Source organism: Delphinapterus leucas, chromosome 2 (assembly GCF_059928025.1).
Source record: "Delphinapterus leucas isolate spDelLeu-1000000601 "Yukka" chromosome 2, BTC_Dleu_Yukka2, whole genome shotgun sequence".
Taxonomy (NCBI): Eukaryota; Metazoa; Chordata; class Mammalia; order Artiodactyla; family Monodontidae; genus Delphinapterus; species Delphinapterus leucas.
Window position 1 is genome coordinate 39,681,194 of NC_143130.1, and position 16,476 is coordinate 39,697,669.

Sequence of the window (16,476 nt, forward strand, 5' to 3'; positions counted from 1 at the left end):
CACAACTACCGAAGCCCGCGTGCCTAGAGCCCGTGCTCTGCAACAAGAGAAGCCACCGCAATGAGAAGCCCACACACTGCAACGAAGAGTAGACCCCGCTCACCACAAGGAGACCCGCACAGCAACAAAGACCCAACGCAGCCAACAATAAATACATAAAATAAATATATTTTTTAAAAAAAGTCATCAAGTAGCTGCACCATGCATTTGGCCCAAGTTTTTAGTTGCATTCAGTGGGAGATAGAGGGTGGATGGTATTTACTCCATCTTATCCAGAACTGGAACTACCATAACCACGATAACTAATTTAACATTCGTTACTGTATTCTCTAGTTCTGGATTTCTAGTTGGTTCATTTTAAAGTCTTTGCCACTTTTTATAGTTTCTAGTTCTCTGCTGAAATCTTCAATCTTGCCTTTTTATCTTCTTGAATATAGAATGTATAGTTTTAGTTTTAATAGTTCATGTCTGATAATTCCAAAAGTTGGAATATATTGTCTGCTGTTTTTGCTAGCTCTTTTTCATGTTTCTTTTTTTTTTTTTTTTTTTTTGCCATAATACGCAGCTTGCAGGATCTTAGTTCTCCAACCAGGGATTGACCCAGGGCCACAGCCGTGAAAGTGCTGAGTCCTAACCACTGGGCTGCTGGGCAAGTCCCCTTTTTCACGTTTTCCTCTCTTTGTGTGCCTGGTTATCTTCATTTAGGTGCTGAACATTATATTTGAAACATTTTTCAAAAATAATTTGTGGCTTTAGATGATGTTATCATCCTCCAGATGCTTGGGAGCAAGGTATCTTGAACCACCTTAATCTGATTTCAAGGACTGAGATATTTCTTGGTCACCCAGGTAACTCAGAGTTAAGCCTCAACCCCCGTGAGGGTAATTTGCTTCTGGTTCCCTTAATCCTATGGTACAAACCTTCAGGGTTCCCAACCCAAAGACAAGGGGGTTTATCAGGGCTACCACTCTTGAGACCATGGGCTCCAATTCTGGTCTCCCAAGTCCCTTGAGGCTGTCTACAACACTGCTGAGTCTCTCATTCTCCCCTTCTGGAGTGGCAAACAACCCCAGGACAAAAGCTATGCCAAAGGCTGAGCTCACCATTCTGGATTTCCATCTCCTCCCAGATCCTGGGCAAGTGATTCTTCACTTTGTTAGCTCTCCAGTGCCTTCAAGCAGACATTTTAATATTTTGCTCAGCTTTATTAGTTGCCCTCAGTAGGAAAGTTGGTTGGAATTATCTAACCCAGCATTACTGGAAGCTGATACTCAAAAAATGTTAGTTCTCTCCCCTTTCTGTCTCACTCCCAAGACTGGGAGTGAGGATAGGCAGGGGACTTCCTTGGCGGTCCAGTGGTTGAGACTCTGTGCTTCCAATGCAGGGGGCATGGATGTGATCCCTGGCCAGGGAAGTAAGATCCCATGTGCTGTGCGGTATGGTAAAAAAAAAAGAAAAAATTTTAAAAGAAATTTTTTTTTTTTAATTTAAGAAAGATTAGGACAGGCAGGTGTGCATTCCTACCTACCACTTACCCTTGCTTCATGCTATTTGTCCTTCCCAGAATGTCTTTCTTCCTCTCTTTAACCTATCTAATTTCTTCTTATCTGGGGATATTATGGGCATTCTTTTTTTTTTTTTTTTTTGCGGTACGCGGGCCTCTCACTGTTGTGGCCTCTCCCGTTGCGGAGCACAGGCTCTGTACGCGCAGGCCCAGCGGCCATGGCTCACGGGCCCAGCCGCTCCGCGGCATGTGGGATCTTCCCAGACCAGGGCACGAACCTGCGTCCCCCGCATCGGCAGGCGGACTCTCAACCACTGCACCACCAGGGAAGCCCGATGGAAATGTTTTAAAACCGGATTGTGGTAATGGCTGTACAACTGTGAATTGTGTACATTGGTCTGTACATTTTAAATAGGTGACTATTATTGGTGTATAAATTATACCTCGATCAAGCTGTTTAAAAATATAAACCTAACAAATTTTACTAAAAGGCCATTCAAAATTCAAATCTGACTAGTCTTCCATGAAAGGATGTAATATGCTTTTGATCTTGTTAAAAATAATTCATCACCTTTTGAAAATGTAGTTTTTTAAAACGGTGAATATAAGGATACAAGGTAAAAAACAATGTTATCTGGGAGTTTGGAAAAATTCAAACAATGATTCTAAAGTTTTCCTAGAGCAATAAACAAGAGAGAATAGCTGAAACATGTTTAAAAGAAGTATAAGAGGGTTGCTCTGCCAGAAATGAAAGCTACAACGATTAAAATGAGATCATCCTGTTGTAAGAATCAACGAACAGATTAATGGATTATGATCGATGTATATATGGGAACTAAAATAGGCTTTAGTGGGTATAAAATTAGTGTATAAAGAAAGAATCACAAACTAATAGGAAAAGGTTGATTTTGGGGGAATACTTATTAACCAAAAATTGAGCTAGAGACTGATACTATGCTATACACACAAATCAATTCCAGATTAATTTAAAAGTCAAATGAAGGAATTCAAACAAAAATTTAAAAAATACAGATATATACTTAACTAACCTTGGAATAAGGAAGAAAAGCATAAACACTATTGAAGAAATGGTTAAAATATGCATATTGTGGCATCTTACATAACCACTAAAAATGAAGTTTTTCAGATAATTTTCAGGAACCATGAAAAACTGCTCATGAAATAATGAGAAATAACGAAAGGGGAATATAAAACTGAATCAGAATAACAATGTAAATCAAATTTTTAAATAACAAAATACATATACATAAAGATTGGTAGATATATCAAGATGTCTTTGGATGGTAGAATTATAGGTGAGTTTTTACTTTTTCCTTTCAGCTTTTAGAATTTTCCCCCATATTTTTTACTATGGTCATGTGTTTCTTTCATAGTCAAAAAATAAGCTTTTTTAAAAAAGATTTGGTAGAATGAGAATATGAAAAACCAATCAAATTCAGCTACTAAAAAGCAACAGCTTCAAAAATACATATAGCTGTTAAATGCATTTTTCACATGTATGATACATTTCACAATTTTTTTCAGTACTAAAAAAAAAAAAAAAAAGCCACAAAAGCTCTTTGCAGAAACAGCAGAACCTCTACAGACAGCCTCTCCTGTGCCTGCAGTGCCCCAGCCCATTCGTCCCACCTGCGAGAGGCCAGGAGGGCCTTGTCAGGAGGATGCAGCCATTCTGGCTGTGGTATTCCCCACCGCTGTGGGCAGAGAAGCCAGATTCACTCACAGACTTGGCCGCCAGCCTGATCTCTTCCCAAATGTGCTCCCTAGGGGCCCATGAGGGCCATCCCTACCATATGCCCTGCTGTCCGCATGTGGAGCGGCCCCATCTGGGCTCCTAGGAACTCACCACTGCAGCTGCTGAAATCTCCTGAGACCAGGCATGAGAGGCTGAGAGTCATGAACAGATTCAGAGAGTCTGGTTTGAGGTTCACCCCACTCCAAAGACCTCTGGACTACCGTCCCCACAGACTAACCTCAGTACCCTCAGCACACACTGAAAGAAAACCACCTCCCCTGGCCACCCTTGAAACTGGTCTCTCCCTCCTGCCCCCATGAAAGCTCTGTGTGGGAAAGGCAGCCCCTCCAGGAAGCATCCTTTTCCCACTGCCCTCCAGGAGGTACTGCAGCAGCCTGTCCCTCTTGTTTCCCTTCACTGTTCCAAGAAGCCGTCTGTCTTCTGCCTTGACCCCTGTGAAACACTGCTTTCAGCTGCTCCTCCTGTCTCCTGGGACCCATGCTCCTGCTTCCTCTGCCCCAAGAAACAATTTCATCTTAGTTCCCGCCAAGACGCTGTCTCCACTTGGGGTTGCCAGATTTAGCAAAGAGAAATACAGGACACCCAGTTAAATCTGAATTTCAGACAGACAACCAATCATTTCTTAGTATAAGTATATCCCATCTATTTTATCCAACCCACCCCCAGTCTTGATACACTTTTTCCTTCTGCCCCACTGTAAAAACACTCCTTCTCTCTACACTCCTGTGAAATACCGCCTGCCCTCTGCCCCTGAAACATGAAACACTGACCAAACGGGATAAATTGTTTTCCTTCTGTTAATCCTCTCAATCCCGCTCCCCTCTTCCCTCTTCCCCTGCCCCCTACCCCCATCAAACTCCTCAGTGCTGCCACCTGGATGCCGCTTAGCTTAGCCGTCTCCACACAAAACCTCTGTCCTCTCTGTTGGCTACCTGATCCCCAGAAGAATGTCAGCACTCCTGTTCTCAGGGAAAACAGTTTTTCTCTACCTCCCACCACAGTAATGTCTCAGACCTACTGCCGTTTATTTCGTTCTTAGCATGCACCAAGCCCTGGGCCAAGCACCCTGATTCTCACAGCAGCCCTATGAAGTAGGCACTGTTTTTATTAAGGTTTTATGACTTGCCCAAGATCGCACAATGTTAAGGATAGTCAGATTTACACATAGGTATACCTGACTCCGAAATCTTAGATAAAACCCCAGATCAAGTCAGAATTTTCTGGACAGTGCATATTTTTTCAACCTTCCACTAAGCACCCAGGTCAAGACCCACTGCACACTACAGACCGCTCCTCAGTCTCCCCATTCTCTTTCCTCCCCAAAGAACATTCTCTTCCTCCGCCCCCCTCTGCGACATAGTCCCCTTGGCAGTGAACTTCCATGTTGTCAGAGCAGATGGTCACAGTCAGGCTGTGCTGCCCACACGCCTGGCATCTGGGGACTGCCTGGGGCGAGGCCCAGGCCTGTGGCCCCCTGCTCCTGGCCAGCACTCCACCTCACCCCACCCTCTTCTATAAATATCCCACTGCTCACTGGCTGCCGAGCTGTTGCAGCAACAGTTTCCATGAGGTCATCTTTCCTGAGCAGCCTCCAGGCACCCAACACCCACACTTACCTTTCCTGGAGTCCTGTGGCCTGCTTGCCCCTGCAAGGGTCTGTCCTGGGTGCTCTGTCTCCGCCGGGCGGGGGGTGTGGGCACTTGGGCAGAGGCCTGAGGCGGGGCCTTCCCTGAGCTCTGAGCCCCAGGTTCTGGATCTTGACTTGGGGAAGAATCAGGCTTGCAGCTGGTGGTGGGCTCCCCTTTGGGCTTCGGAGGAGCAAATCTCTTCCTGTTGAAGGGCCTAGTCTGCTGTGGGGCTGAGGGCGTGGGCTGGCCAGGGACAGCAGGTTCCCTCTCACCTCTGGCTTTGCTGGATACCTTCCCTGAGGGCAGCTCTCCAGGTGTCCTGCCACTGGGGGCCTGGGCCCCCTCCTCCCCCTGAGGCCTGTCTGCCTGGGTGCTCTCCAGATACATGTCCTTCAGGGAGAAATACACTTCCTGGTCTGGGCCTAGGACAGGGGCATTCTGGGCCTGGTCTTGAGTACCCACAGCAGAGGCTAGCTTCCTGGTGCCATCTGTTTCAGAGGATCCAGGCCCCTGTGCGGCCCTGCCCCTGGGCTGGGTCTGAACCTGCTCCATGTCCATGGGCCCCTGTGTCCCACAGGGGTCAGGCTTGTCTGAACTGGGGACACAGTTTTCAGAGGAATGGTGGCTTCGAGCTGCCCTCTCTACCTCTGGCTTCTGCACACCTTGCTTAGGTTCCTCATCTTTCTTTTTCTTCTTGGCCCCAGACTCCTTTTTGGGGGCTCTCTGAGGCCCCAGCTCCATGGCTTTACAGATGTATGTCAACAGGCCATGCTCCCCAGCTTCCCCGTTCTCAGGGGCAGCCTCCCCGTTGGTGGTCACCTCTCCAGAAGCAAAACTGTTGATCAGGCCCAAACCTGGGTGCTGACCAGGCTCCGTCTCTCCCTCCTGCCAAGCCACCGGTGTCCCGTTCTCAACCTCCCGGGTCGGGGCCGAGGGGACTGGCACCTCGGCCCCACTCAGCCGCCGCTTCCGCTGGAAGCGGTCGGGGCTGAGCTTGCGCAGGGTGTCGGCCTCTTCCACAGCCTCCTTCCCGTGCTTCCAGCTCTTCTCAATCTCACGCATCTTTGCCGCAGCCTTGCGCTTCAGCTTGGCGAACCAGCGCTGGTGGATCTTGTATTCGGTCATGGTGCCCACCTCCAAGACCCCCGAGCAGGACACAATTCCCTTGGCATTCTGGGCAGAGGCCTGGTAGATGGCAGCATCTTCTTCTCGACACCTAGAGGCAGGAGCATGAGATGGGAGGTGAGAGCCCACAATCCTCGCAGCCAGAGCCTCGCAGAGTTGAGCGCCCCGCCCCACCCCCTGCCAGCCCTGCCCCGAGTGCCACGCCCCACCTCCGACAGCACCACCTCCAAAATTCCCCACTACAGCTGAGGAAACTGAGGCTGGCAAGAGGGTGGGAGCTGGCCAAGGTCATGCTGTTCCAGGACAGATTAGACTTGGGGCCCAGGAGAGCTCCCTTCAGAAGCAGGTGACCCACACAGCCCCTTGTGAAGTAAGGATGACACAGGAGCTTTTTTGGGAAGCTGGCCTCATGGAAAATGTTGCTATGGGTCAGGACCCCCTCTGGTTACACTCAGCTCTCTGGCTGTCAGAGATACTCCCGCCCTGGCCTTAGGAGATCCCAGACACTGGCAGGCAGACACGCTTCAGCAGGTGGCTCAGCTTAGCCGCAGAACCCCGCCTCCACCCCCAGATCCTGTCTGGGCGTCTTCATCCAGCTGACTCCATTTCTAAGGGCAGACGTGGGCCATAGGACCTTCAGGAGGGCAGAGAGAGCAGAACAGGCCCCTCTCCCTCACCTGTAGAGCTGCAGTGTGTGGCGGTTGCCCTGATGAGTGATCTCGTATTTTGGCAAGCCACAGTAGCGGTCCAGCTCTGTGTCATCCTTGTACCAGGTCACCTCTGGCTCTGGGTATCCTAAGAGGGAAGCAGGAGATTGGGTTGCAGGGAGACCAGTTCAAAAGTAGTGGGAGGAGAGAACAGGATGCCATGGCTTCCCCAGACCACCTGAAGAGACTGGACTGGCCCACCTGCCCCCGGGGCTTGTAGGAAGAAGAGGGCTATCATATGGCTCAGCTTATTTTTAGAAGCTAGGCCCTGTCAAAGCCTAAAACTGTTCCCCTTCAGCAGCTGGAAGGCAAATATAGAGGAGAAACTGCCTAGCTTCTGGTAAGAAGGGAAGCAAGGAGTTTCCAGAAAGCTTTGGCTGGTAGTAATAAGCTTCCTTTCTTCAGTGGCCTGTTCTACATCCTCAACAGTAGTAACAGCTCTGTCCTCGGAGGTCTCTCACCAATACCCAATATCAACACCACTGCCAAGAGCCCTCCTTCTTTCATTCCAGGTTCCTGAGCTGTTAGTAGTATTTGATGACACAGCTAAAACATCCATCCAACCATCCAACCATCCACCCACCCATCCACACCTACCTTCCCATCCATTCACTACTGTGAAACTGACTGAGGTATTTTCCCAGCCCCTCCTCTCTGGATTTCCAGCCCTACTCACAAAGAGCTTCCAACTGTAAAAGTCACATGTCCCTTCCTCCCTGGACACTTGGCTGATTTGTCCAGTAATGGACACATAATCAGTTAATCTAATCCAATTCTTTGACCTAGTATTTGGGAATTGGAACCTAGAGACGGTCTACCCTAGTGTCTTGAAATAACTTGGAAGGGGTACAGCCATGTTCTGCCACATGGACTGAGAAGCAGACAAAGCTGGTCGACGGTGAGATGGAAAATGAAGTTGATGTTCAGGATAGAATAAGAAAAAGGAGAGAGAGACTTCTCTGGTGGTCCAGTGGTTAGGAATCCACCTTCCAACGCAGGGGATGTGGGTTCGATCCCTGTTCAGGGAACTAAGATCCCACATGCCGCGGGGCAACTGAGCCTGCACACCACAACTAGAGAGAAGCCTGCACGCCACAACGAAGACCCAGTGCAGCCAAAATTAAAAATAGAAGACAGAGAGAGTCCCAATATCCTTCCAAATACTGGCTCCATTCCTTGCCTGGGCACAGCTACATTCCTACTTGTCAATTCCATAAGAAGCCCATCTAAGCCTTACCAAAAAATTCTACTTCATTTCTTAAGCTGACTCCAATTAATTTGCAATGTTTATTAGAAATTAAAGACTCCTAACATATATTCCCTTAGGTGTGTGCTGACTGCCAAGCAAGGGTTATGAAGATATAGGAGCTTGACAGACAGCTCTCTGCTCTCAGGGAACCGACTGTACTATAGAAAAGATAAGACAGGTCTCCGCACAAGGGAGGGATGCACCTGTATCTGGGTACACATTCTCTGTCTTCCCTACTGTCTATGGATAAACTACCCCCATGCCTATCTAAAGACACCCTCACTGCATCTCATCTCCTCTTGCCTCATCAAGGACATCTCTCCAACAATCATTCCTCCTCTCCTGCATCATCAAGCTTTTCCTCTCTTTATCATTCCCATCAGCATACAAGCCTCTGTACTGTCTCCCTTCTTTTAAAAGAACTTTCTTTGACCCCATGTCCCCCATTAGCTCCTGCCCCCATCTCTCTATTCTCTCCTTTATAGAGAAATTCTTTGAAAGAGTTGTCTGTATTCACTGTCTTCACTCCGTCTCCTCCAATCAGGCTTTTGTACCCACCGCTGCACCAGAATTGCTCTTGGCAAGGTCACCCATGAGTCACACATCGCCAAATCCACTAGCATTTCTTAAGCTTCGTCTACCCGATCTATCAGCATTGATCGTCCCTTCTTGAAACCTTTTCCTGGCTTGCTCCTGGATGCCACTCCTTCTGAGTGCCTTTCCTACTCCACTGGCCACTTTTCCTAATCTCTTTCTTCCACCGCTCCCCCACCATCACCACCTAAGACTATTAAGTGTTAGATAGGCCAGGGCTCAGGCCTCAGAACCATTTTCCATTCTCTAGCCATAAAACCTAGGGGATCTACTCCTGTCCTTCAGCCTTTAAATAGCTATATCTTCCTGACTCCCAAATTTGTATCTCTAGCCCAGACCGTCCCTGAACTCCTGGTTCTTACTTCTGACTGCGTACCTGACATCTCCACTTGGAGGTCTAATAGGGATCAAACTTAACAAGTCCCAAACCAAGCTCCTTATTCCCCTCTCCAAGCCAAGTCCCACATATATCAGTAAACGGCAAATTCATCCTTCTAATTTGGCTCAGGCCAGAAACCTGGAGGCAATCCTTATTCTTTTCCTCACATCCACTCCATCAGACGATTCTACGGGCCCTTCCTGCAGACAGTATCCAGGATCTGATCACTTCTTGCCATTCCCCGCCGCCAACCTGCTCCATCACCATCATCTGACACCTCAGTTTCTGCAACAACCTCCTTGCTGATCTCGCTACTTCCAGCCTGGCCTCTCTTCAGCCCATCCTCAGCACAGCCAGAGCGAACCTTTTAAAATGAAGTAAATAAAGTCAAGTGATAGCACCCCTCTGCTCAAAACACCCTAGTAGCTCCCATGTCATTAAGGCCCTCATGACGCGGGCCGCGCTAGCGCACCGGCCGCAGCTCCTCCCGTTCTCTGCCTTGCCTGCGGTACCCCTGCCACACGGCCCTGCTGGCTGGCCTCTAAAAGCAGGTGAGAATCACATCTGGATTCCTCCCGCCTCTGTTCACACATTCCCTCCTTGGAGAGGCCTTCCCTACCAGCCCGTGTGAAACAGCGACTCTGTCTCCCTGGAAACTCTTAGCCCTCTTACTGTGTTTCTTTTTCTTCATAGAATGCATTGCTGCCTGACATATTATACCCTGATGAGGTTGTTGGTTTACATCCATCTTCTCCAACTCCCTGGGGAAAGAACAGCTCCATGACTCATCCGTGTTATTCGTGCTATGTCCCCAGTTCCTAGAATAGTGCCTGGTATGGAATCAACACTCGTTAAATATTTATAGGTGAATGAATGAAGCAATGCACTAACGGCTCAGGGTACAGAGAAGGGAACAAGCACCTCCGGCTGGAGAATCAGGAAAGGCTTTATGGCATGAGCAGCATTTGAAATGGCTGTGACAGTGGGTAGAGTTTCAGAAAACGTGGGTTCAGTGCCCGTACTTCCCCCCTTCATAGCACTAATCACAATACTGTAACTGACTATCCCCTTGTCTGTCTCCCCTCCTAGACTTATGTCCCATGTGAGTCAGCATCATCTCTCCTTCACTTCTGTATCCCTGCCACCTAAGACGGCACCTGGCACAGAGTAGCTACTTAATAAAAAAAAAATCTGCTGGATGAGTGAGTAAATGAGGAAGGGAATAAGTGAACAAACAAGAGGTGAGTGGGAAGGGCATGCCTGACAAAGGAACCACAACAGTAGAGTGTGGGGTGGAAAGCAGAGGACACATTGGGGAACTGTGCACAGGAGTAGGGAGCAAGGGAGGTGAGGCTGCAGCTGGGTCAGCTAGGAACAAACTCTGGGCAGCCCTGACTGTAAAGCGAGCCCCATGTTTCCACAGTGAGCTAAAGCCCCTGGTTACATCACCGTGCATGTCCTCACCATCCCATGGGGTGATCTCATCCCTACAAGGGCCCGGCTCAGAGCCTCCCTGCCCCATGATCTGCCCAGTCAGGCCTCAGCCTCCAGGGCATCCGAGTCCAATCAGGCTGTAGCGAGAGGGCAGGGATGGGGCAAGAAGGGAACGCTGAATGGAGCCCACAGCCACAAGGCTGGGGCTTCAGCCCCCATGCCACCTTTTGGTGCCTCTTCACTAGGTGGGGGCCAACCTGACAGCTTAGGGCTCCACGGCAACAATGGATTCTGGAAACAGCTTTATTTGGGGAGAAAACATTTCTTTGTCCCCTGGGTAATAGAACTGTATTCTGAAACACACAAAAGCAAGGGAAGTCCTTCACTCCCAGCTGCACACACACACGTGTGCCCGTATGTGTGCCCACAGGCTGGCATGCACGCACGCACACACACACACACACACACACTTGGCCCTGACCAGGAGAGCCCACAGCAGTACTGAAACCTGAGGCCTTCCCTCTTCCCCTTCCTACACTGACACCTCTGCTCCACAGCCAGCATGCCTGAGTCCAGAACTCAGCTCGGAGACTTACAGCCTCATCCTAACCATTCCCATTTTGGAGAAGCTCAGATTCAGGAGAAGAATAATGATGAATGTAAATTTAGAGGTTTCAAAGAGCTTTCAAATATAAAATTTCATTTGGTCTTCATAACAAACCTGTGAAAACAATTGTGAACATTTACTGAAGACTTACTATATGCCAGATACTGACCTGTACATTTTTTATGTATTATCTCATCTAATCCTCTCATAAATCCTATGAGGAATGTACTGTTATTAATCCTCAATTTAAGGAAGAGGAAATTAAAGCTCCTGCCCAAAGTCATCCAGCTGGTACACAGAAGAGCCAAAATTCAAATCCCTCTCTTCTATAAAACAGGTAAGGCAGGTGTTTGAATCCCTTTTACACAATCCCTTCCTTTTACACAAAAGGAAGATGAGACTCAAAGAAATCAAGTAACTTACTCAGGGTCACACAGCTGGCACATGACAAAGCCCTTGGTGTCCTTTTCCTTATTCCACTGCTCTTTCCACTGGGGACTCTGGGACCAATATGTAAGTTTCTGCCCCCAGCAGTCATTATCTTAGACTTATTTCTCTAAAAGGAGTTTCTTCAAGAACTTGGTTCTGTCTAAAGGCTAAGTCCCTCTGCCCAGTTGTCCTGACACACACACACACACACACACACACACACACACACACACACACATACACAGGCTAACATAGAATCTACAACAGAGTTGAGGAGAGTGGGGGAAAGGGGTCACTATGCTGGACAGAGATGGGCAGCCTCAAGGAAGACAGTTGCACTCTGGCCAGAGGGGCCCCTGGGGGAGACAGGAGCCAGAAGGTCCAAACAAGGCCTGCTATCCCCCATATGCCCACTCTGAGAGGGGAGAACCCCAGGGTCATATACCACTTCTCCAAGTCCCGAAGGGCTTCCCTCAGAGCTCAGCCAGCAGGGGCACTGACACAGACTCCTCTTCCTCACCTGGACTAGGTCCTGACCCACCACGAAAGCATCACCTACTCCTGGCAGGGCCCTGCTTAGACTGACTCATCACAACCTCATTCAAGGAGTGCTACCAGCAGGGTGGGAGGAAGTGAGGTCACTCCATCTCCATGGGACGAGCCAGGATCACCACACCAGTCTCATACAAAGGCCAGTCTGAGCCATACATCCATCCACCATCCTCCATTCCAGATGGGGGCGGAGGGGAGACCCAGTTTCTAGCCCTGTTTCCTTTGTTCTCTGATCTTTCTGCATAATGCTTTCCCCTCCCCCTGGCCCCTCTCTTACAGTCTACCTTTTCTCCTTGCTAATTGGGAAAGGCTTACTTACAGTGTACTACGGTGATCACAGAGAATTCTTTCTTAATCTGCTACAAAAGACTCAGGTAACCTGAGATTTTTTTTATATACATGGGGATGAGGAGGGGGGAGGAGGGAACTAGGTATGACAGTGGACTAAGGTGTGGATGTTAGAGATAGCTAGAGCCCTAGAAATCTTACAGCCTTACTCAGCAGAGTCGTAGATCTCATCATGGCAGGTGCTCCTGAGCAGAAGACCATGGGCCTGGCTGGTCATCATGAGACATGGGTATTATGGCAATTGAGGGGATAAAAGTTTGTTCCTTTGAGTTGGGCTTGAGACGGGGAAAAGCTTACTCCCATGATGACCTTGGGGGCATCCAGTAAAATACTCCAAGACTCTGTAAGTCAGACTCATGTCGGCTTCAGCATGTTGCTCTCAGAGTCCATGGCTACAAAGGACAGAATGGAAGAAGGAAAGGAGGGAGGCCCCCACAGCAGCTACTGTTGTCAAGGCACTGAAGCTGCAGCTGCAATGAACAGGCAATGTGGAAAGTGGAAAAGACACTGATTTTGTTGTCCACACAGTCAGGGTCACTGTGGTCATACTGGCAAATATGTACTGAGCGCCTTCTTCGTGCCTGCTCCAGAGGCACGATGTGTCAGGTGTGTGCTCTATCTCCCAGATCTCACGGTCTCACTGGGGAGAGAGATGTATGGACCAAGAAGCTGTACTGTGAAGGACAGAGCAAGAGCTCTCTGTGGAAATGCTGGAGATGACCTCCTGGAGGATGAGCTGTTTGAGCTGGGCCTTGAAAGATGATAAGGAACTTGCCAGGCTTCTAGGTAAAAAGGCAGCATGAGCACACCATCTATTTTCATTCTCTCTCCCAAACCCACTAAGCTACACTAATGAGATTTTTTTATTTAAAAAAAAATTGTGTGTGTGTGTGTGTGTGTGTGTGTGTAGTAATATATATAGCCACTAAAAAAGGGGAGAATAAGGGCAAGGAGAGCAACAGGAAAAACAACATTTTGAAAGCTGGAAAGCAGATGGACAAGTAGAAACTGACTTAGCAGACCCAAGACAGCTTAACCCAATGAGAAACTGAGAACTACCCTTTGAACACCAGGAAATCCTCAAAGGGCATAGGAACTGGCAACCAGATATCTCTGGAACTGGGGATAAAGGGAAAGAAGGAAAGGTAAAAAGAGGTGTGGAAAACAGTCAGATCTCTGGATCCCCTCACCCACTCCATAACACTGTGTAACTAACTGTTCCTTCCCCCCATGTCCAAAGATGCAGTTTAGTAACTGGAAAGGTAAAACTTTGCCCTGAGGGTAAGCCAGCTCGGTGGAGGGCATGAATATTCTATAGAAAAACGAATCTATAAAATAAATATTTGGGCTTCCCTGGTGGCGCAGTGGTTAAGAATCCGCCTGCCAATGCAGGGGGCACGGGTTCGAGCCCTGGTCCGGGAAGATCCCACATGCCACGGAGCAACTAACCCCGTGAGCCACAACTACTGAGCCTGCACTCTAGAGCCCACAGCCACAAGTACTGAAGCCCACGCGCCTAGAGCCCGAGCTCTGCAACGAAGAGTAGCCCCCGCTCGACGCAACTAGAGAAAGCCGCGCACAGCAACAAAGACCCAATGCAGCCAAAAATAAATAATAAATAAATTTATTTTAAATAAATAAATAAATGCTTTATGCTGAGAGCCCACCCAATCCTCTCATCTGCATAGCTTCCAGAAAACTCAGGCAAGACACTAGAAGAATACTCGCTAGGGAATCTGGCTAGTCCAAGAGGAAGGAACTAAAGAAACTCACTTTGTCAGTTCCCAACTCTAGTGGTGGACAGGTCACCCTAGAGTGAAGACCCAAGGTTTCAGGCCCCTCCTACTTGCTCAGAACTTCCAATTAGCTTTTTAGTCTCCTGCTCTTACTCATTATCTGACAACCAAAGATTCCTAGATATCTGAGGAAAGCCTATAAGCAGGAGATTCAGGACCAAAACAATTAAAGAGAAAAAAAGCAAACTGGAAGAAACACAAACCATGCAGGAAACGTTTAGAAAACTATCATTACCAGTCTCAGAGAGTTAAAAGAAAATACTACATTCATGAAAAGAACAGGATGTTCTAGAAAAGGATTAAAAAAGAGCTCTTATAAATAAAAAACCCAATAGAAAAGTTGAAATATAACACTGAGGAAATCTCAGAAAGAACAAAAAGACAAATAGATGAAAGGGAAGAAAAGATAAGAAAATAAGAGAATGAGTCCAGGGGAGCAGATATGCACATAACAGGAGTTCCAGAAAGAAACAACAGATAAAACAGGGGGAAGAAATCAACATCAAAATAATCTCAGATTTCTCAGAACTAAAGGCCATCAGTTTCCAGACTGAAAGCATCCAAGCATGCCCCTGGATGAAGACACCCGTAACAAGATACATCATTATGAAATATCAAAACACTCTTCAAAGCTTCCAGAGAGAAAACTGGTCTCATGCACAGAATCAGGAATCAAACTGTCTTCCTGCTCTGAACAGAAACACTGGAAGCAGGCAGTGTAGTAATGTTTTCAAAATTCTGAAGGAAAATTATTTTCAACTTAGAATTCTATACCTAGCCAAACTCTCCATCAAGGGTAAAGCAGGCAAAAAAGACATTTTCAGACAAAAGTTGTCTAACATTTACTTACCATGTACTCCTCCTAGGAAGCTACCAAAACAAGGATGTAAATCAAGAAAGAGACAAATGCGGAACACAAATAAACAAGAAATCCATTACAGGAGGGGTAAAGGAAATCTACAGGATGATGAAGGGAGATCCTAGGATGACAACTGTGTACCAGCCACAGAGAACAACTAAGTCATACTGGAGCAGAATGACTCAAAGGAGAGATAGGTTGAGAGCTTGTCATCATAATGCCTCCTGCTATTGTACCATCTTTGGGACCTGATGAAGCCACTGGAGGATGCAGCTCAATAAAGCCAGAGAGTAAGCCAAGAAAAAGGAAGACATGAGATCCAGGAAACTGAATCAAACCCAGAAGAAAGGCAAAGGAAAGACCCAGTATAACAGCTGTGTATTAAGCCTAAAAGGCCACCAGTTCACATAGAAGAATAGGGATGTCTCTAAGGAAAGTAACTGACAGGGTACCGATGGCATTGATCTTGTGGAAAGTTATTTTAAAAGGCTATTAGAGGGACTTGCCTGGTGTCGCAGTGGTTAAGAATCCACCTGCCAATGCAGGAGACACAGGTTCGAGCCCTGGTCTGGGAAGATCCCACATGCCACGGAGCAACTAAACCCGTGTGCCACAACTACTGAGCCCGCGTGCCACAACTACTGAAGCCCGCCTGCCCAGAGCCCATGCTCCACAACAAGAGAAGCCACCGCAATGAGAAGCCCGCACACCGCAACCAAGAGTATCCCCGGCTCACCACAACTAGAAAAAGCCCGTGTGCAGCAATGAAGACCCAATAAATAAATAAAGGAGATAAGTGAGGGGAAGCAGAGAAGCAGAGTAACATAGCAGATGCAGGCATAAGCAAGCAGCATGAGATGCTTCAGAGAGCAAAAGCAGCTTCTCTTCACCAGGTTTGTGGGCTTTGGCAAGTCACCTAACCTATTCTAGTTTCCTCCTTTGTAAAATCTGACTAATAATAGCACTGACTTCACAGGGTTTTGTAAGAATTTGACAACAATGGAAACAGATAAACGTTGCAAAAGGTGTTATGCTGTACAAAGTTAAGGGATGCAGGCGCATCTCTGCATCCCTCGGAAGTGTTCTCAGCTTTTAGCACAGAGGGTTCTGGGCAAGGTGAAAACTGCCCAGGGGAACCCAGTCCCAGAGAAGATGTTTAGCTGGTTGGGGCAGACAGGTTCCCCAGAATCAGGACATGTCATAGCTGGAAACCACCAACGCCCTTGATTTACTGAAAATAATGGGCTCTTGGAGGGAATCTTGACCTGGTGGCTACAGACCTGGGAGAGATAGGCACCCATTGGTGAGTCCTGCAGGCCCTGAAGCAGGTCGGGTTAGTGCAATGGAGCCACTGCTGGGAGGTTTGGGGGAGGGATACAATGCCCAGGGCCAGCTTCCCAGTACCCTCACCCCTTTATCCCCCCCTTCCAAGGAGTATGTCTCTGCTTCCTATTCTGCCAAACTGTTGCTTCAAATTCCACCACGGAG

General features: G+C 47.8%; 1 protein-coding gene across 1 annotated transcript in view; it reads right to left on the reverse strand.

Moving 5' to 3' along the window:
• ALPK3 (alpha kinase 3) overlaps positions 1–16,476 on the reverse strand; it is a 50,161-nt gene that overhangs the window by 24,014 nt on the left and 9,671 nt on the right. The window contains exons 4-5 of the mRNA XM_089906752.1: positions 6,712–6,829; positions 4,898–6,125 (exon numbers count right to left, since the gene is read on the reverse strand). Coding sequence (XP_089762878.1) covers positions 4,898–6,125; positions 6,712–6,829 — 1,346 coding nt within the window. The remainder of the gene's footprint in view (positions 1–4,897; positions 6,126–6,711; positions 6,830–16,476) is intronic.